The 21,093-nt window shown below is 33.0% G+C and overlaps 2 protein-coding genes and 2 long non-coding RNA genes across 4 annotated transcripts; 3 read left to right on the forward strand and 1 right to left on the reverse strand.

Annotated features, from left to right (window-relative positions):
* Positions 1–388: 388 nt before the first annotated feature.
* LOC145733420 (uncharacterized) lies at positions 389–6,620 on the reverse strand. Its single transcript, XR_014179202.1, has 2 exons — positions 5,967–6,620; positions 389–683 (listed from the first exon to the last, which is right to left on the reverse strand). It is a non-coding gene; the product is annotated as an uncharacterized LOC145733420 (long non-coding RNA).
* Positions 1,991–3,350, forward strand: LOC145733398 (uncharacterized). The gene is made up of 2 exons (XM_081986186.1): positions 1,991–2,700; positions 2,764–3,350. Exons 1-2 carry the CDS (start codon positions 2,175–2,177, stop codon positions 3,102–3,104), a joined length of 867 nt encoding a protein of 288 aa, XP_081842312.1. The 5' UTR covers positions 1,991–2,174; the 3' UTR covers positions 3,105–3,350.
* A 179-nt stretch (positions 6,621–6,799) lies between the features above and the next one.
* LOC145733412 (uncharacterized) lies at positions 6,800–20,937 on the forward strand. Its single transcript, XM_081986225.1, has 4 exons — positions 6,800–6,957; positions 7,016–7,176; positions 7,233–7,366; positions 16,693–20,937. The coding sequence occupies exons 3-4, from the start codon at positions 7,306–7,308 to the stop codon at positions 16,836–16,838; spliced, it is 207 nt and encodes a 68-aa protein (XP_081842351.1). The 5' UTR covers positions 6,800–6,957; positions 7,016–7,176; positions 7,233–7,305; the 3' UTR covers positions 16,839–20,937.
* On the forward strand, positions 11,037–11,927 carry LOC145733427 (uncharacterized). Its single transcript, XR_014179209.1, has 2 exons — positions 11,037–11,443; positions 11,510–11,927. It is a non-coding gene; the product is annotated as an uncharacterized LOC145733427 (long non-coding RNA).
* Positions 20,938–21,093: the final 156 nt, after the last annotated feature.

The following is a 21,093-nucleotide window of genomic DNA, read 5'->3' on the forward strand; positions in this document are numbered from 1 at the left end:
TCACAGTTCAAGTATTTGGGATAATTTTGGTAAAACCGAGGATTGAAATGTCACATTGGACATTCAGTAAATGGAAACCAACTCTTACTGAGGGAAACCTCACAGTTCAGATGCGGTTAAGAACACTCCGCTGTTACGTATGGAGAATCTTTTTGTACGAGAGATAGGCGTTATGATAACGCCCTCCTATAATCCCTCAGGTTATGGATACTATAACTTACAACGTTTCCAAAGGTACCTACTATTTATTAAAAATGGATAGTTGAAAAATAACTATAAACACACTGCAGTTTGCAGCTTAGTTGTAGCTTGTTTAGTTTCATGGTTTTAATTTAGGTTCATGCTTTAGTGTAACTTCATTTTTGCTATTTTTTTCTTCCTTCCTTCCTTCCTGAATCCCCTATCTAACTAGGGGGATGAGGCTACTGCTCTCTTTATGGGGCAATTTGCCAGGGGTCTTCTTTCTGCCCAGGATTTGTCTGACTTTAGGCCATTCCCAGGCAGGCCTCTTGATGCCTCGCTATACAATTCAATTGGTTGTCTTGTGTGGTTTCTGAGCTTTGCTTCCTCCTTAATATGGGCGGTGCGTACGATGCTAAGCGTTAAAAAGACAACACAACAAAGGACTCAAAGGAAGAGTATACAACTACTGGCTCAGAGCAAAATGGGTCCAGGAACCATGTCTACAAACAATATAGGAAAGGCATGTAAGATCTCGTAAGTTGTCTACAATAATACTATCTTAATCCCTAGATCTCTAGCACAATCAAATCAGTTTAAGTACAAATAGGATATGTGTTTTTTTTTTAAGTTTAATTGTAAGATGATTTTATTTTTGGTGTTATTAGTCAATATATTTTTTTTAATTAGTTTATTATTATTATTTTTCGCCATTATTATCAATCTTATTCTACATCAGATGGATATTTCATAAAAATGTATGTATTTATTTAGTTGGCTGATTAACATGTTTGTTGGGCTCTCACTCAAACTAGGAAAACCCATAGGGAATGATACACTTGTGTATACGTGTCTTCTTCAAAGTCTACTTTTTTAACCACGACTTTACAAGAAGTGTTATTATACGGTATGGTGATGACAAGTCCTTTATTTAAAAGTCTCCTATCAAGTACGAACTCATTAGGAGCTGCCACAATAATTAGGTCTGTTCGCAGAATCAATCCCTGACTGGTTTCCAACTCAGAAACAGTAAATGTCAAGTTTTATTGGTTGAATGCTCATGTGACTATGACGTATTCTGACTCGCCACCAATGGATGTATCTATTTCTCTGATTACTAGTTGGAGATTTTCCTGCGAACAGACCTATCATTTCCACACTTATCTTATTTCTGTCTTTGACCTGGGTGCGTATTCTTGAAATGAGGGAAGGGAGTTATCAAGAGAAAGCTGTATAGAATGTGACAAGAACTCACCATTGTCAGCTTCTTCTGACACATTCTATCAACACTTCTCTTGAAAATTTTGTTCCCTGCTTTCAAGAATTAAACCCCTGGGTTTTAACAATCGATTTTTTTTGAATTTTCATGGCCTAATATTTAACAATGTTTACATTGTTGGATTCTACATTTACTATAATTTAGGGTCTGTGATTTCATAGAGCCTTTGATATCTTTTTTTGTTGCAGAACCCTATTTTTTTCTTATGATTGTTGAATATCTGGTGATGTGGTCGTCTTAGTTTATCCATCATACAGTAGTAGGTAGTAGGTGAATAATGGGTCTGCGGTAGGCATTTTTAGTATATTAATTTATTACTTTTTTATTTTTGTTGTTCACATTGTACGTAAGTTAGAAGGGATTGACCCGGGTTTGTCCTTTGTCATCCAGGGATTCATAAACCCATTAATTGAAAAAAAAACGAGTAAAAACCCATTTCTACCTAGGAACACTCTATCGACCGAATAGTCCCAGCAGATGAATCCCGTAAAACTGTAGAAGAAGAAAAAGAAGAAAAAAGCACAGAAGTGAGAAGAAGAACTTTGAGGTTAAGTATCAATTTGTCTGTTAGTTTGTTTTTTGGTTTGTTTTATGATCTTTTATCTTTTACCTAATTACTTATGCTTTTAACACTTAAAACAATTATTCTGATAGTACAAAGCTTCAACTGTTGCCCTTGACTGACATTTAGCCGTATTAATACTTGTTCTACAAAATGACAAATTGTGATTCAAACTTGGAGGAATCCAAAGAAGAATGTCAAGAAGTTCAATATTTCCATGTGGATGTGGATAGTGATTTTAATTTCTTCAAAAAACATCTCTCTGATCCTTCTTTTGAAGTGCAACCTTATTTTGACAAGAGAAAGTGGAGTGCTGGGGACACTTTCCATCTAAGAGTGGGTCATGTATATGATCTTTCCCACTTCTGGATTGTTACCAAGTTTAGAGAGTTGGAAGTTTTGCAAACATACCTTTACAAATTCTACAAACATCACAAAGAAGATTATAGAATAGAGTACAATTTGTTTAAATTGGATATGTACTGTGTGTGTTATACAGATAGAGCATATTACAGAGGCCGTTTTACTGGAATTGAGTGTCAGTACAATGCAGAAAACTATGCCTTTGTGTTTTTAATAGACTTTGGATGTATATCCAAAGTACCTACTAGTGAGTTATATTTTATGCCAAAGAATTTGTATGATGTTCCAAGATTGGCTGTACGAGCTTCAATGGCAGGTAATAACATTTCCTATTATCTAATGTTAGTTGACTAATTACAGTATTACTTACCTATTTTAGGAGTATGTCCTCTAGATCTGAAATCATGGTCATCACAAGCAATCAATGACTTTAATAAAGAAGTGCATAACATAATACTTACAGGCAATGTAGTGCATGTAGCGCCCTCACAGAAAGTGCTTTTTTTACGGCTCAGTAAAATTGAAGAACAGACTGGAGAAAGTAAGTTAGTAGAGGATAATTTGTTACGCGAAGGAATAATCAATTCATTTGTACGAAAAAAAGTTAAGAAAACACAACAGAAACTTTTATTTTTGGAGCCCTCCTTTAACAAACTGGAAAAAGGTTTAGTACCAGATAATCATGTAATAGCAAATGCTATTACTGAAAAAATTTGTTGAGACCTTTATGGTATTTTATAAGTAAGGTTTTATTGATGTGGATGTGAGGCTAGTAACTATAAGTAATGACTGATCATTTTTTCTTTTTATAGAATTTTTGATTATATTCTGTTTTTAATTATTTGTCTACATTTTTATTTATTATATTTTTTTTATGAGTTTTAAAAAAGAATGTAGTACTTTAAGTACCCCTTTAAGTTAGTTTCAAACTGAACCATTTAATAAATTTGTACTGTATTATCTAAAGGAGCAGGGTTTTATTGACAGGGAACCTACTAGTTACTAGTTAAAATTAGTAAAAACTTGAACTAGAAAGTAAAATATTACAATACAAAATACATAGCAAAGATCAAATAGTACCTAGACATCACAACCAAAAAGATTGACAATGTTGCTAAACTGCAAGATAGAAAGTAAACCTTTTCAAAATGTAATGCCAAAAACCCAGGGACCATATCATTCACAAACCTGCTGAGTGCTTTAAAATTGTTTTGGAAAGTCCAGAGGCCTCTAAAACCGGAAGCTTTTACCCTAGTAAGTTAGGTAGGTAGGTAGGTAGGAGTGTAGCCTAGGTTGGGTCCAAACTCTCTATCCAAAATATTTTTTTGGACTTAAGGGTGTTGCCAGATCAGTCAGAAAGAACAGCAACTTTTGATTTTCAAATGGAACACCCTGTTTTTAATCTAATTTTTGAGTTCCTTGCAAGAAGGCTAGTAATTAATGTTAATTCTTCTCTATGCCTATCTTACACCGTTTCTTAGAAATTTTATAAAAATGGTGAATTTGTCAGCAAAACGGTGGTCTTTGTCGCTAGGTAGACAATACTACATAGTTGAAAAGCCCAGAGACAGAAAATGAAAAAATCTACAGAGTGGTCAATTACCTTTTAGTCAGACAGATAAAAAAAACTGCAAACAGTCCGTTTTTTTAAATGGATCCAAGGGTGTTTTATGAGTTGTAATAAATAAACATTAAAATTAGAACAAATCCACGTATACAGTGCATTTTTTTAAACTACAGGTGTAAAACTTGATGGGTGACTGTTTCGTACCCTGAAGCTTAAATAGGTTTACCAATTTGGTCAAAAAAGTGATTCAAAACTGGCAAAAAACCATCTTCTTTCCATACTCCCTGTATGTATGGTAGGTGCATGTGGTTTTTGATACTGGCAGGGCAGGTAGCAGGTAAAATTTGGCATAGTAAGTAAAACAGGGTGGTCAAAATGCGAATATTATCTTTATATCAAGAAAGTTAAGTACAAAAGAAGTATTTTTTAAATGAATTGTTCAAATTGACCTCCGTTTGAAGCCAAACAGTATGCCAAACAATCATAAAATGCCCTTTTGACGTTCAAAAGATTTCGAGCAGCGATGCTTCGAGACGCCTCAATAATGCGGTCCTTCAGATCTTGCACATCCGCAGGCAATAAAAGTAATCTAATGGCCAGATATCTGGACTTCGCGCTGGCCATTTAAAAGGTCCAAAACGCCCAATCCACTTTCCCGGAAATGTGTCATTCAAGAATTCCGTCACAACTGCGGCACTGTGGGCTGGAGCTCCATCATGTTGAAAAAATACTTCTCCGTTTATGTTTAATGCTTCAAGTCCCGGGCCCACTTCAGTTTGAAGAAGTTCCAAATACTTCTCCGCTGTAAGCAAGCCTTCTATAAATATTGGACCGATAATTCTATAACCAAGAATTCCCGCCCAAACATTCACTTTTTTACGCATTTGAGTATGTGTTTGTTGGATTACGTAGGGGTTATCATCTCTAGCCCATATTCTAATGTTTTGTTTGTGGACTGTACCATTAGTACCAAAAGATGAGCTTTCATCAGTAAAAAGTATTTGGCTTGTAATATTTGGGTGAATATTAATTTTATCCATCCAGTACTCACAAAACTCCATCTAGCATCATGTGGTAACAGCTCTTGGACATTACGTATTTTAAAAGATTTGTACTTTTCTTTCTTGAGGGCTTTATAGCAACTACTTGGTGATCTTCTGTTATTTTCAGCCAGATCCGTAAGAGTAGCTGATGGGTTCTCTGTGATTCTTAGACAAACCTCCGTTACAAAGTCTTCATTGACTACAAAACTGCTTCTTTTTCGCTTTACGTGAGAATTGACGACACAGCCTGTTGTCATAAGTTGATTGTACATCCGAAATACCGTTGTCCTGTTAGGTATTGGTCGTTCTGGATAAGCGGCTGCAAAGTTGTCGGCAACTTCTTGAAAACTCATTCCCCTTCCATTCTATCCCCCCATTTCTATCCGCTAATAGTATAAATCGACATTTTGTGAGCCAAATCAAAATATGTCACTCTACCTGCTACCTGCCCTGCCAGTATCAAAAACCACAAGCACCTATATAGAGCACCTCCATCCAATATAAGTTTATTATTTTTGATTGAAATCTTCAGTTACTTTCAAATACAGTTTACTGATTAAACTTGTAATCAAGTGAGAGGCTGCGGGGTTAATTAATGTTACCCGTGGCCGTATAATGCTAGCATCAGTAATTTATGGTTGAAGCGCCATTGATTTATTGCTTTATAGTTAGCCCTTCAAGAAAACAAAGAAGTATCATAATGCTAGTAAAGTATGAAAGGTTTTGATAGTTTTTCTTAATAAGCGTTTTTGCAGTTAATCGAAAAATGTACTGAGTAGATATCCAATCAATTTTAGCTGAATCAGAATCGAATAATTCTGCATCCTATCTTTGGACTACAAACCTTACGATTATCATAAAAACACTGCTAAATTACTGGAACTCAAAGGCCTGCTAGGTTTGCTTACTGTACAGCGACAACCCCCAAATGAAGGCAAGATACTTAATTCATAACTAATGTGATTTAGTTACCTATGTGACTGGTAGTTTTATTCTGTGCTTCTGTTCTGTTATTTTGTAATTCAACGCACCATAGTGGTTTAATTTTCCTGAATATACACGGTATTTGACATTGATTGTGTTTCATTGCCAAAATTTTGATTAGTAACCATGAAACTGGTTATATTTACCTAACAACACTGAAAAAAATCCAGGATTTTATTGCTGTCAACATCACTTTTGTCAATAGTAAACTGTCCCGATTGGATAAAAATTCCACGTTTCTATGGATGAGTGCATTTATTTCTAAAAAAACAAAGTGTTGAAATAAAGTTTTATATTGTTATTTTTGAATGGTGGTCTTCAAATTTAAGCTCCATCTGACCCGAGAGACATATCGCTTTTAGATAAAATAGCGTTCCAAACACGTGTGCACAATATGGTTACCGCTTTAAAAAGTTCAGACCAAATTTTGGTCAGAATCAATTTTAAGCCACATTTGATAAAGTATCTCTTCCCACACTTTTAAGCCAAGTAACATATTATAAGAAAACTGCAATATCAACTCAATCAACTTTAACGAAATAAAAATGGATATTAGTTTAGTTTTGTAAAAATTTACTATTCCAGTTTTCTGACTTTTTTTTGCATCTAACATGCACATTATATTAATCATCTTCTTTTGAAGTTTCCTGGCGCCTTATTTATGCATATAAAGACAATGTAGCGCCCAACAAACATACAAGAGCGAATACCAGAGATTGCGAAGGGACAAAAAAGGGCAGCAATAATTTAGCTTAGAGCTTTTTAGAGCTGCGTCGCTTTGGCTCCGATTTAGGGCATACACCGTTCGAGAGCTGGGAGTCTGGATCCAGTGCATCTTTGACGCCGATCACGCGCGAACGCTCCTACCTCAACAAAATCGAACTGTTTCCCTTTTTTGCGATTTCCTTGGTCTTTGTAGAGGTTACTAATTTAGAATTCCTGACTGTGAATCCAAAACCTCAAAAATATTTTCTAGGGAGTAAGTTTTTAACTGTGTTGTTATACGTGATTTATATTGTTCAATTTTCTTTACGTAGACCGAAATTCGTTCCTATTTTCTTTTATTGGCACGTATTTGGTGTTATTTGAGGAGACAGCCAATTCTAATCTATCAAAGGGGCTGACACACAACTTTTATTTAGTGTATCATAAAAGTAAATGATTCAGCAATGAAAGAACTATACAGCAGATATGAGAAGTAAGAGCATGTTTTGCACCTTTCTAATAAATCACTATTTTTTTTACTTTGTTTAGCTTTATAGCAGACATCGTCTAGGGAAATTTATTCTGCAAACTTTGCACAGACCAATTATTCTGTCAGACCATTATGCCAGTCGGTGGAAGAGTCGCGGGGAAGGTTAGTGGAATTGTGTCCAGTAACTATAATGGTAAGTATTTATTTTTGATTTTGTTAAGAAAAAAATGATTATTTCGTGTTTCTTTCGGCTAAGAAGATTGAGTTGACGTGCAATTTTCTACACTGAGGAGAACTTTTCCAACGATACGGCCGTCAACCTATCGATCTTTGACAGTTATTCATAAAATATTACTTAAAAGTATCGTGGTTGAATATTTTTAATAAGTATCCAGAAAATAGAGAAAATTCTTTTAATTCAGAATGTATAATATCATGTATTTATCGTGTTTTTGCGTTATATTACCTAAAAATAACTATAGTACTATAATCTATTTGGTCTTTTCTCTAATATTGATTATATTTTTTGTGAAATAACGACATTTTTTTCATTTTTGATGATTTATTAAAAGTTTTCAGAAGAAAAGTTATTTCTAAAAAGTCAATATGTATATTAATTAATTCTACAGATCTTAACAGACATTAGAACAGGGTGATTATATTAGCAGAAAAATAAATAAAAAAATAACCTCCTAAACGAAAAGTTTTGATTAAGAATGTAAATAATATGATGAATTTTGAATGAATACAAGGCATATTAGCTTTAGAAAAATCATATTAATAATAATGTGTGTGTTTTTAAATAATTACAAATGATTATTATTTAATATACAGATGTGGCAAAATGGAAACCGGTTATTGGGATAGTCATATGTGATGGACAGATAAATATTGATAATTTATATGTGAGACACAGACTCAAGACAACGTAACTACTAATCAATTTCATTATAGCAAGGTAAAGTTGTCAATCATAAAAATCTATGCATATAATTATTTCAATTTATTAAACACGATAAAAAGCTGTAGCTCTACTCTTTGTTTATTTTTGCATTTTGCTTTAAAGGTGTTTTCAAAACTTCTGATATTATGAAGGTATTAGGTTTTTATGACCAGATTATCATTAAAAAACAATTGATGTACCTCCTTACGTAAGTGAATAGTAAGGAGAAACAAAAAGTACACCAAAACCAAAACTTCTTGGACATATTTAATACATCTTTTTTTTTTAAATAAAGCGGCCTTAATAAAATGACCTTTAGGAAAAATCAAAGATTTTTTTGGTTTTTGAGATAATTTGAAAAAAGTTAATTTTTTTATTTTACATTTTATTTTTTTTGTAACGTCAATATTGGACCTAGATCGAAATTAATGACACTTTTCTCATTTTCTTCATTTCTTAAGGAAGTAATGGCCAAGGAGAACATTTGCTTTGGCAACATAGCAAAAATAAACGAAAGAAGTAGTTAGATTAGACTAATTAAGAGGAATTTTCGAATTTCTGATACTCCGTTTGGTTATTTTCTTTTCAAGGAAGGTTGAAACGTTAAAAAAAAGATAGTTGTCAATAAATTGATTCTGTTGTGCAAAAAACTGCGTGAACCAACACTGTGCTGCTTTGATAAAACGAAAAACACACAATTTTTCTTTGGTTTCATATGGGAGAGTTGTATGTAAATTGAAATTTTGCAAAAGTAATTACTAGCTACCTTTAGTCATTTTTTCATTTTTCACCCCTCTATGGTAGTTGTTAAAATATAACTTTATCAGGTGAGTTCCAGTACCATAATATTTCAAACTTATTAACAGTTGCACTGGTAAACCTCAATTGCTATATTACTATTGTTTCCAGTGCTCCTTAAACATGGAAATATGTACTTGTGTGTGTGTAAAGTGTTTAAATTCACTGCTGCAATAAACTTCGAAAGGATTTTGGAAATCTCTTATATAGTTTTTTGGTATTCGCAAAAGGACAATTATTATCAAACTCATTTTGCTATTTCCAGTTGAAGAACTGAAGGTACATAGTTAGCTACCTTAAACTAACGAATTGCCTGAGGCTTCGTTATGTAATTATTAATACCGTATTACTCCTTGAGGGTATCTTAAGTTTCAAGGAACCTTCAAGAAACGATTATTAATATGACTTTAAAGCTCTTTAAAGTGACATCATATCAGTTTTTCATTTCGACCTCATTGTTTTAAATGCGGTCATCGTTTTAATATCCGAATACCCTTTTTATTCCGAATTCCATGATGTATGACACTTTATGATTTAAATGCGTTTTACTCTGTTTTTTGACCTTAATAAAGACATGTCTTATTACGGTTTAATAATATGCAGATGTCTACGAACGAATCGAACAATACTACAATTAGGAATCTTTCTCCAAAATACTTTACCTTTTATCTGTTAATACTAATGTGTAACGTTAAAAACCTAGCATTGAGATTGCCCTATTACATAAGTAAGCAAATCTCCCGCTTTTGTGTTTGTACAACTGTAAAGCTAATCTTAGCATAAATCTCTTATTTCCGTTAGAAGCTTTCAGTCATATTATCTTACAAGAGAATGCAATCTATTCCAAGTACAACGTTACTTGGCTGTTTTATGGAAATTGTGAGATCTGCTTCTAAATCCCCTTAATACCCATGTTTTCTGATAAAATTTGTAGTTTCAAATAAACTGCTTTTCTGCCAGCAGCTACGTTTTAATTCATTGAGCCTATAAGGGAAGAAAAAATCCTTTTTTTCTATTCTTCTTAGATCTAATGGTTTAGTTCAGTCTAACCAAACGTGGGAGAACATTATTTTTTTCTTATCAAACCAATAGTTTTTCTTTGTTGATACTACATTTTTGGAGCAGAATTACTAATTATTGATCTTTGTTGCTATTTGAAAAATTGCAGGTTGAACTTTGTTAAGCTCTATTAGATATACAGAGATACAGGTAAAGAACGAAAAGTAGAATTATTCAAAATTAGACTTTGAGATTATAAGCAGTTTATTTGTACTATCAATGTACGACTTTGCTGAAAAAATATTAGCTTTGATTTAATTCGTGACTGAAATATTTTATTCGAACCACTTGCATTGCAAACATGCAAAATATCTAAACGATGTTAGAAGTTGGAACCAGACCAAAATCAACAAACAAAAAAGAATCATCTCAAAACCTGAAATAATATGTAATGCAGGTCAAAAGGTGAGGTTCAAGGAAGAAATACTAACTAATTTATATTTACTTTACTTATATGAAGGCAGGCCAATAAAAACTTTTGCACTGATTCGGACTTGCCAAAAGTTTTCTAATACAATTACGATTTTCTCCTGCTATTGCTAAAAAGATTTTTTGCACTATAATTCTCATAATTATAGTAGTTTTCCTAGTGTGCAAAGTTATGTTTTCCCGCACGTGAAAGTAGTTAGACAAACGAAATATCTTCAAAACAAAAAATAATAGAATATTTTTCAAAAAAGATTTGAATTAGCCATATAATTATTTAAAACTTTTCTAATTTAAAAATGTTTGTTACTTCAATAATAACTGAGATTCCAATGGTGAGCATCGAATTTGGGACAGACTGTATAAGGGGATTAACAAGCCTTTAATCCACGAGAAAATTTGAGTTACATTTTTGCGAGAAGATTAAAGGTCGTTAATCCCCGAATTTAATTCAACGTTTTATCCACGACCACGGCTCAATTAGGAGTGGAAAAGCAGACAAAAATTTCTGGTTTTGAAATATGTCAAGGTGACAAATTTATTTTTACAAAAATAATATTTAACTGAAAAGTAGAAAGCTTTGAAATCGTTCCTATAATAAGCGTTTGTTTATTTGTCAACAAGCGATCGAGACAGTTTACAAAATCGGCATCATTAAAAAATGCTCTTTATTCCTGCTGAAATCCAGCAAGAAGCAACTTTATGTCTGCTACCAGAGAAAAGTAAAAGTTTATACGAGAAGGAATTGGTGGAATCGTGGAATTCAACAACTGGAGAAAAAAAGGGGTATAGCAGAAATAGCAATTACAGAAGGGGTTCTATTATCCTATATTTTTAATGTGAAGCAACGGTTTGCTGCTTCTTCAATGTGAACAAAATATTCGATGTTAAAATCTACGTTAAAAGTGCACAGAAGTATTTATATTTTGAAGTATGGTAAACTTACTTCATATTTAAAATCCGAATCTGGCAAAGGTATTGGAAAGAGAGCAAATTGAAGAATTTTTGAGAAAGGCACCGGATCAGGAATATTTACAAGTTAAGGTAGGAAGTTCACGATGTTAATATTTCAATTTGCATATGAAATGTTTTATTTTGAATCTTTTACAGGTTGCAACGTTCATGGGTCGCAGGTGCTTGTCGATGCAACGATTTAACCTTTTTGGATATCAGCCAAGTCCAAGACAAAAGCAGTTACTTCCATGTGCTCATTCCGAATACGAAAACAAACATTTCAAGAAGCTTCACGATTATTGAAGAAGCCTTTTCAGTCAATGCTGTAGAAATATGTCAAAAATACATAAATTTGCGACCTAAAACTGCTGATGGGAGATTCATCTTGCGATATGTGGATGGAAAATGTACTACACAACTTACAGGCTTCAACACAATTTCGAAAACTTTTTCAAAAATGTCGTTTCTTGGATTCCCCGAAGTGGATTCGAAAACTGCTGACCTAAAGTTTGTTTTTGACATAAATGTTAATGTTAATAATAACTCCAAATAAAATAGGTACTATAGAATCGAAGGGTGGTATTTATTGTGATTTCGACTACAGGTCAATTATAGAAAAGTGAAAGCAAAGTGAGAACAGGAGGAAAAAAAATTGATAAAAATAGGTACTGACTTTGCAGGTAAGCGTAGTGTTATGAGTTTAATACACGACCGTGTATTAGAAGGTCTTTAATCCACGCCAAACAGACGTATTAAACCTTCATAATATACCGGTCGGGGATAAAAATGTTAACAATCACACTGAACAGAACTGGTTTAGAAAAATACATTATACATTTTAAGCTCAAAAGTGTTTTGATTGCTTTAAATATGAGATATTTGAACCCATAAAGTATCTTTATCAAGTCTAAAAAAAATATCAAATCGTTTACTTTAGCACCTCTATAAGATTCACAAAGTTGACCTTACACTTAACGGCCATGTCAAAACTACTTCAGAAACAAACCACAGGTGGCGTTGTTGGCGCTTTCTTTACAGTGTCTGCTTTTTTTTCTTTTACATATTTTTCGTTGTTTAAAAGTAGCAAATGATTTCGTTAAATTAAAGAAACTTAATAACGTGCCAAAGTCTAGTAATTTCCGTTTTATCAGCCTTAATACTCTAATTTAATAACAAGTTTTGCAGTCAAAATTTAAATGCTTGTCCTGTCAAATTTAGAGATGGCGTTGCAGTAGCATAAATCATTTTTCAAATAGTGTCTGTGCTTAAATTTAGTTATATTTTTTGAAACAGAACTGAATTATAGTACCTACAGGGTTGAATAAATTTTAATTTTTTTTAGGTAAAATGTAATGGGATTTGGTAACTGGGTATAAGTTTACCATAAAATTCTCTAATACTTTTTCCATTTAACCAACTAAACGAAATCTCAATTCATGCATTACCAATTTGACCCACTTCTTATACATATTTTATAACTGAAGAAAGAAACTAAAATAACTTTGACGGGATTCGAATTCTATTATTTTACTTTTTGCAGAATTGAAACGCAATATCCGAATCGACTGGAAAAGTATTTCCATTCTGAGTCTATAACCAAGTTTTATTTTTTCCGACCAAAGCTCGATAACAATTTTAGTGCTGTTATATCAAGCAATTTATACGCTTTTGGTCAACCATTGAGAAATACCTCAAAGGAGAGGATGAAAAGTTCAGTGGAGTTGATTTATTGATTAAATCACAGTAAAAGACGTCTTTGATTAGAAGATAAAATTGGATTATCTTCCACTTGTCAGGTTCAAGATTTTATATGCTCTTTCCGCAACGACAGTTGTTAATACTTTTCCAGTTCGTTCAGAAAAGTCTGCAATGCGAATTATAGTTTCCGGTTCCTAGAAAGCTTTTAGATGTCAGCGTATCTGGTCGGGCTTTTACAATTAAACCCGCGTCATTTATAAACGACAGAAATAGAATGGGATAGAAATGAAAGGTGTGATAGGGATGTCCAAATGACATTACTATTTATCTCCCGGAACTCCTACACATAAATGAATGTCTAGGAATCAATAGTGGTTGTATTAAACTCGCGAATTGATGATTACACTTATCTAGAATGTGTGAAATAATCGAATCAAAGAACTGAAAGATGAATATGAAGATGAAATGAAAAGCAGTTTGTTTTATTCGAAAGTATTATTATTAGTAGTATTTCCTAATATTTTTTTCAGTTTTACGTGATATTCTAAAATTCTATCTTTGCAGCTTTCACCTTGTCGAAAAAGTAGACCGTTTTGGAGTATTTGGAAACCCTATATGTTAAGTGTTATGTGGTATAAGCATATACCTTCTAAAATATTTTCAGATCTGTGACTACGCAGAATAGAACACTGAATACGCTGTATATTTTTTGAACCCCCATAAGTTTTTAATAATGTTTGATTAACATTCTACTATCTATCTCTTTTCGTTTCCGATATTTTAATTAAAGCTTCTCAATTTACATGCAAAATAGAGCGTTGGAAAATCTTTTATTACCAGTTTGAGTTGGTACTTAAAAAGGATTAGAAGAATTTGTTGCTATAGAAAAACGTATTCTTTATTACACAGGTTTTTTAAAAATGCGCCACACAAAATCTGTAAAAACCAATATCGTCGTCTTACTATCAATAAAAGCTGCTAAGTCTGATTTTTTGGAATTTAGAAGTTATGATAAATATAAATCCTAAATTTTTCTACAACTAAAATTAAAATGTTTTTTCTAAAAACATATGTATACAATACGTATGTTTAATTATGTATAATTTTTATGTTCAGGGTAGCCTAAATTAAACGGTTTTAAATAGGATTTTGAGTTTTTTAATAGAGATAGACAAAAACTGATGTGAATGGATAAAGCACAAATTTGACAGACAATTTAATGACAGAAACCGATTGGAAATGTCTATGATTATATCTGTATTATAACGACATTTAACAACTGTTTTATAATTTGAGTTTTATTATAATTTGCATATGGTGCAAATACACTTATTAAAAATTCACATTTTACGTTAAAACCCTGAAATCGTTTGCTCGCTAGAATATCTCAATATCCTAAAACGTTTTCTATGCGTCCATAGCTTTACATTCCATTTGAAATCAATACGACGTATAAGTGTTTTGACCAATCGCGATAATGACCGAATATAATCGTAAATATCAATTTTTTCTAGCCAATTGGCGTTATTTTGCGTTTCGGGCAAGTAATGTTATTTTTCGACCATATTACCTCTAATGGCTAAGAGTGGCTAGGTAATGTTTATACAAGGCATTTTAAATGTTCCGGAAATGTCTACATTTGGCCACAATGATATCACGTTGGGTTTTAGTCTTGATTTATAAAGAATGAAGACGGTTTTTTCAGCTACTGAGCTTTCGGAAATGGTTTGTTTATTTCCTCCGAGCAGGATAATAGCAGGTATTCTGGAACATTTAGAACAGCACGGTTTTTACAAAAGTTCAAGAAGTGCATCAACGAAACTACTTGAATGATTATGCTAAGCTGCTTTAGATACTTCAGGTAGATATAATAATGGGCGTAAATTGAATTCAGTATTAATCCATATAACATACCCATTATCTCAACATTAATAGTTTAATAGTATTGAGAGAGGTTCTAGATGAGTGGCAAGGCGGAATACCAGTTGGTGAAACGACACACTCATATCATCGATCATAGCGTCAACAATACCAGAAATAACAGAAATTATGAGCAGACTGTCAGTTTTTAGCGAAAAATATGACTTAAAAATAAATAAATCTAAATTGAAAATAATGAATGTTGATAGACAAGACAACAATTTTCCACAAATATCAGAAATTGCAGGCTATGAAATGGTAAACAATGCCCTTGTCTTCCCCATTGCAACGTACGCAGCATAAACATGGACTTTAAACAAAGCAGATAAAAACAGAATAGAGGCTTTCGAAATGTGGGTTTATAGACAACTCAAGAGTATCGTGGACAGAACACCGAACAAGTATCACAAGAAATTGGTCCACGTTCAAGGCTGCTAAACAGAATCAACCGGATGTATCTGCAGTACCTTGGGCATATAGCTAGAAGATCAGGAACAATGGAACTACTAATCATAGAAGAGAAAGTAGAAGGCAAACGCTCAAGAAGCAGATCTCCAACTAGATGGGTAGACCAAGCAAAACCCTTAATAAACATGAGACTGCATGATGCCGAAAGGATTGCACAGGATAGGCAAGCATGGAATCAACTGCTGAATCAAATATAAATGGTGTCACTACATTCTTTGGAGGATAATGGAAAGAGGAGGACTATTGACTCAACTATAGTCATACATTAAATTCAGTTGAATCCTAATCAACTATTCAGAAGTAAAGATTATCAGCAGCTCCATGGTCTCTTCTACTTATCCATTTTCCTTGGCTTTTAGTTTTGTTTTCCAATTCAACTAATTTTCCAGGTTAGATTTATAATGCGATATCTGCAACTGTTTCAGTACACATCAGCATTGACTCATAACATATCTGACACGACCAAGGCTTGGGCACAAACAATATTAGAATCCTTTGATTAATCTGGCTGCTAATGCCTATACCAGGAATCAAACAAATTGACATGGAGAAACAATACCATCAGACAGCTATTTACACCAAAGTATATTAATGTATGATTATTTTATATTTAGAAAGTGTAATGTAATAGTATATTAAGTATCAAGAACAGTAAGCAAGTCAACAGCTTTATTGATATAAATCAATTTGAAGAAACAGTCGCTCAAAAATGACCAAAAATTTGATTATTACAAAGGTATGTTACACTAAACAAAACACGATTCATAAAATTGTATTCCTAAATATACTTTCTGCAAGAAAAATAGATATATAATTTTTAACAACCTTTCAAAAAGTTATCGATAATCTTCGTTGCACTTATTATATTACCTGTGAAAACGAACTGCTTACATAAAACATTTTACATATGAAGAAAATATTTTCCAAAATTAATATACAAAATCTCATAAATGTTTTCACTGAAAACCCTAAATCTCGCCAGGACATAAACAACAAACAACTTCTAAGCACATTAGCCAAAATGTATTACCGATGTTCGGTGTTTGCTAAACTTTTTCAATTTATCTTTTAGCCTCACACACGACAACGTAATCCAAGAAATCGTTCAATGTTAAATCTAATAACGTTGCCGCTTGAGTGCCTCAGAGGCTTCACATGTTAAAAATAGATCAGGGCTTTTGGGAAAAAAATGAAATTGAATAAATCATTGTCACCGTTAAGACTAAACAAACTGAAAAATATGTCTTTTCCAGGTCGATCCTATCAAGGAATAAATGAGGAAATCATTTGGGTGAGCATTGGGATGGGCATCGCCATCGCCGTGCTGATTACCGTCGCTTTGTGTTACATAATGAGGGAGAAATGCATTCAAAAAAGGGAGTATTACATAACAGCGTAAATTGTTTTGCCATCATGTAGTCTGTTTTATTAAACTGTAAAGTGGGGAATGTTTTTCCACTTTCCTTATTTTAAAAGGACTGAACCAGCAAGGTAAATGTTCCATATTTTATGTTACATGTTCCTAATTTTAATACTAAGTTTTCCATATGGTCTATCAAGCTCCGAATGTCTGTACCATATTTTAGTATTAAGGCAAGATCGGCCATTGAGAAACTTAGTCTAAACTTTAATCATTAAGGGAACGAAGTTGACCAGTGAGCTCTTACTAAAACCAAAGTTGTTCTATAATATATCTATTTACTCTTTACACACTGTTTATATGGCTATTATAAGTATATTATACACACCACTTTGTGTATTAAAGGAATATTTCTATCTAGTTCATTAGATTAGAGCGGAAAATATGAATTAAACCAAGGATCATATAGTTATTATGTTTAATTTCTTTATTTTTTGTATAAATCAAGAAGTATGATTAAAATTGCAGGGTACTAAATTTGACTCTAATCTAAAAGTTTGTGGATAATTAGACAGGGTTATGGTTGTGTAATTTTTATTAAACTTTGTCTCTGTTTATAACAAAAATTGGTCTGTTTCTAGTCTGTTTGTTACAACAATATGGTTTTGTTTGTTTGTACACTAATTTAGCTGCTCTTTAATTTGAATTCAGTCAACTAAACTACTGGAATTGAATTTGACCAACCAAATTTTAAGGCCAAATTGTTAAATACAAAATGCCCTTTTTACGAGCTCAACTATAAAGTTCTTGATTAATTGGAAATATATGAGATCGGTTAAAGTTACGTTATTTGGAGTACAACATGTTACTTTGAACAGTTTTTCTGACTACTACTGGGCAGTGCACAATTTCAAATTCGACATTTCGCAACCATCATCACACAAATTTTCTGTAATTTTTAGATGGAATTTTTCATTTTGATTACATTGATATCCCATGTTGGGAAAAAATATTACAAAAACATGATTGTATTGAGCTCCAAATTATGCAACAGACGTGTATAACAATCCCCCTTAATATCGACTAAAGAATATAAGATTTTATTTTCTATCACCTATTATGGCTCACTGTCTATATTATTTTCTTGTGTGAGTAGAAAACCAAATATCACGTCTAATAAGGGCTGCTTCTGTGAAACACTGATCCGAGAGTTATAGCCAGATAAGGGATTTTGTAAGACAATTTATTAGGGCTCATATGAGACCAATTTGGACCTAATGGCGCAAAGGACGACTAGGGATATCAGGCCAGCATAGTATCTTCAAGCCATATGGTGTATACAGGGTGTCTTGAATTCAATCATTTTCTCATTTTTGATTAAGAAAAGTGATTTGCAGTTGTTTGTTTGTTGTTGTTGTCTCGGTATGTTATAAAGATAGTAGCAGTGAGAATCCAGAAGGTTTCCAACAAATGTTAAAACTAAGAATAGTGATTGATGGGTTATTCCGCCATACAAACAAAAGGTGAAGCAGAAAAGAAGAAAGTGTTTAAAATATAACTGAATCAAGCTTTAAACACCTGGAAAAGAAAGTGTCCGGGCATGGGCATATACCTATACAGTCTCTGTTTTGCTGATGATCAGATCATATTAGCACAGTATTATGAGGATATAGAATAAATGGCGAGAAAAGTGATAGAGGGATACAAAAAAGGGGGCTCGAGGTAAACATAGAAAAGACGGAGTACGTGTGCATAGGTGGACAGACACAAAACTTTGTTCTTAAAACCGGTCAGCATAGCAGACACCAAGGATGAAGATTACACAGGACGGAACAACAGATGAAGATATTAAAGAACGGAACATACAAGCCAGACGTGCGATCTCTCTTCCAAATTCAATTCTGTGGGACCAAAGTGTATCCAAACAAAACAAAAGGCTTATTTATAACACTATTATTAGAAGTATAGTCACATATAGCTCCGAAGTATGACAACTTATACAAACCTCCCAAAAGCACTACTCGTCACTGAAATTTCTGGTGACGAGCGGTCGGACGATCCAGATTGGACAGATTAGCCAACAACCATATAAGAGAAATAATGGGAGTAACCCACACAATTACAGAACACATAAGAACAAAACAGCTGATATGGTATGACCACGTGCAGAGAATGGCAGAAGAACGAATCCCGAAACAAATATTGAAGTGGAACCCTCAAGGAAGGGAAAAACGAGGAAGACCAAGGAAAAGTTGGCGAGAGGGCATCGATGGAAAAATTAGAGCCAGAGGTCTGGAGGACGATTGATGAATGGACCGAGACAGATGGAGATTGGGTATTTGGAAGACGACGTAGAACGTTATAAACCGATTTAAAAAAATAAGAAAGGAAGAAGTACGATAACCCGGCTACACGTGTTTCTGCTTATTGGTTTAATTAGACATAAAACTTCATCTGCTTGAAAAAGACCAACTAACTTGCACTTAATGAAACATGTAATTTGGAAGAAAAAAAAAAGGAAACAACAGTACAAAGGGGTCACTAAAACGGTTACAGTTGCAGAATTGTGACTTCCACCAAAAAGGGTCGCTTGTGACATTGTTGCATTATTGTTGTTTCGTTCTTTTTTCAGAAGTTACATTCGTGTAGGTTTCAGTATTTCATCATGTGCTTGTCAGTTGGTTAAATTATAAACCTCTTTCTTTATGCAGATCAAGTTACATGCCTGATGGAGCCAATAAGCAGTTAACATGTGCGACCAGGTTATCATTGTTCCTTTCTGCTTTACCTTTTTCTTTGTATTGCGAAATAGCACATGAACAATTTTTCTGGTTTTTCAACATCCCCGCTAAACTTTCATTGTGTTAAAGTTAACATCTGAAAGAAAATTTATTGGTTGGTTGACTGAAATCAATATTAAAGCCTTAGTAACATAATTTGAAATGACTGGATGTAAATTGGACTGAGAGATTTAATTATGTATATAGGACATCTCAGGATCACTTTTGCTGTAAATACTATTTATTTTGAAACTATCATACTTTATTAAACCTAATGGCGTTCTTCCCATTGTACAAAATTAGGCTAATAGCCTGTACAGTCAAGTAGAATTAACTAATTACACATTTTTTTGCAAAATACATGAATTCAAGAATTACTAAGGGGTCTGCGTTAAGTGTGCCTTTTTGTTCAGAGTTTCAATATATTTTTTGTACAAAACGTTTAACAAGTTAAAATATATTAGCGATGTCGCCTGAAAGTTGTAAAAGGGACAGTCCTTTTTTCAATAGTGTTAACTCGTAATAAGGGCTTGGATATGCTTTCCACATAACGGATTATGTACTTTAGTTGCTCATACAATATTCATCATCTGTGTAGAAATATGATAACAGTTGTAAAAACTCTAATCATTGAACTCGAGTATAGTTATATAGATTTATCACTAAACTGCTGTGTTCCATACTTGCACCAAAACCGTGTACTGGGGACTCTTTACCTCTGGATATAGGACGGTAATTGCCAAAACGGATAATGTAAAACGCATTTAGCACCTGCTTATCTGATTGAAAAAGGGCTATTTTACTTACATTTACAAAATTAAGCTTAGTAGTCTTTCCCTGTTTGTCAAAATAATAAGTTAAAAGCTACCGAGTAAAGATTTTTTTTCAAAATGCTTCTCCTAGTAACTTACTGTTAGTTGAATTTTTTCGAAAGTACCTACTTATTATAGAAATATCAGTTGTTCAAAGACAAATTTGAAATTATGTATGTATGTATGTTTGTAAACTTCTTCAGTAGCTTTTTTGATATCCGAACGTTTTTTTATTTTCAAAATCAAAAAACTTGCAACAATTACTGATCTCCCTATGAGTTTAAAAAAAAAATGTAGATGATTTTGGAATATTTTAGGCATTGCATGGTAAAAATCGTCCTTTCTCGCGGACCAAATTAGAATTATTATGTGTCGTTTTATTTTAAGGTGCTCATTATAATTATAAAGGGTAAATAGTGTTAGGGTGTAGTGCATTTCAGGTACTTATCTAGAGCAAAAAATGCTGTATATCATTAGGCAATTAGGATAATATTGCTGTCAATTTGTGAGTAAAATGATTAAAAGTAAACGTCTTATAGCAATAAAGATTGGTTTTTAATATTAGTAACCAGCCAACATACAAATAGTGGTAATATACCTATACTTCGTAATATTTATTTTGTATTATCATTGGATTGCACTTGGTATTGGTAGATGGTGACTGATGTACTGCGACCTGATATCTTCTTCTGTTATATCAAA

Source organism: Ips typographus, linkage group LG1 (genome assembly GCF_016097725.1).
Source record: "Ips typographus isolate SLU linkage group LG1, UJ_Ityp_2.0, whole genome shotgun sequence".
NCBI lineage: Eukaryota > Metazoa > Arthropoda > Insecta > Coleoptera > Curculionidae > Ips > Ips typographus.

Excerpts from the sequence above, each read along its gene's own strand:
- LOC145733412 (XM_081986225.1), top strand. The coding sequence starts at position 7,306 with ATGCCAGTCGGTGGAAGAGTCGCGGGGAAGGTTAGTGGAATTGTGTCC. Across the intron at positions 7,367-16,692 it reads TGTGTCCAGTAACTATAATG|GTCGATCCTATCAAGGAATA; the intron begins GTAAGTATTTAT and ends TGTCTTTTCCAG.
- LOC145733398 (XM_081986186.1), top strand. The coding sequence starts at position 2,175 with ATGACAAATTGTGATTCAAACTTGGAGGAATCCAAAGAAGAATGTCAA. Across the intron at positions 2,701-2,763 it reads TGTACGAGCTTCAATGGCAG|GAGTATGTCCTCTAGATCTG; the intron begins GTAATAACATTT and ends TACCTATTTTAG.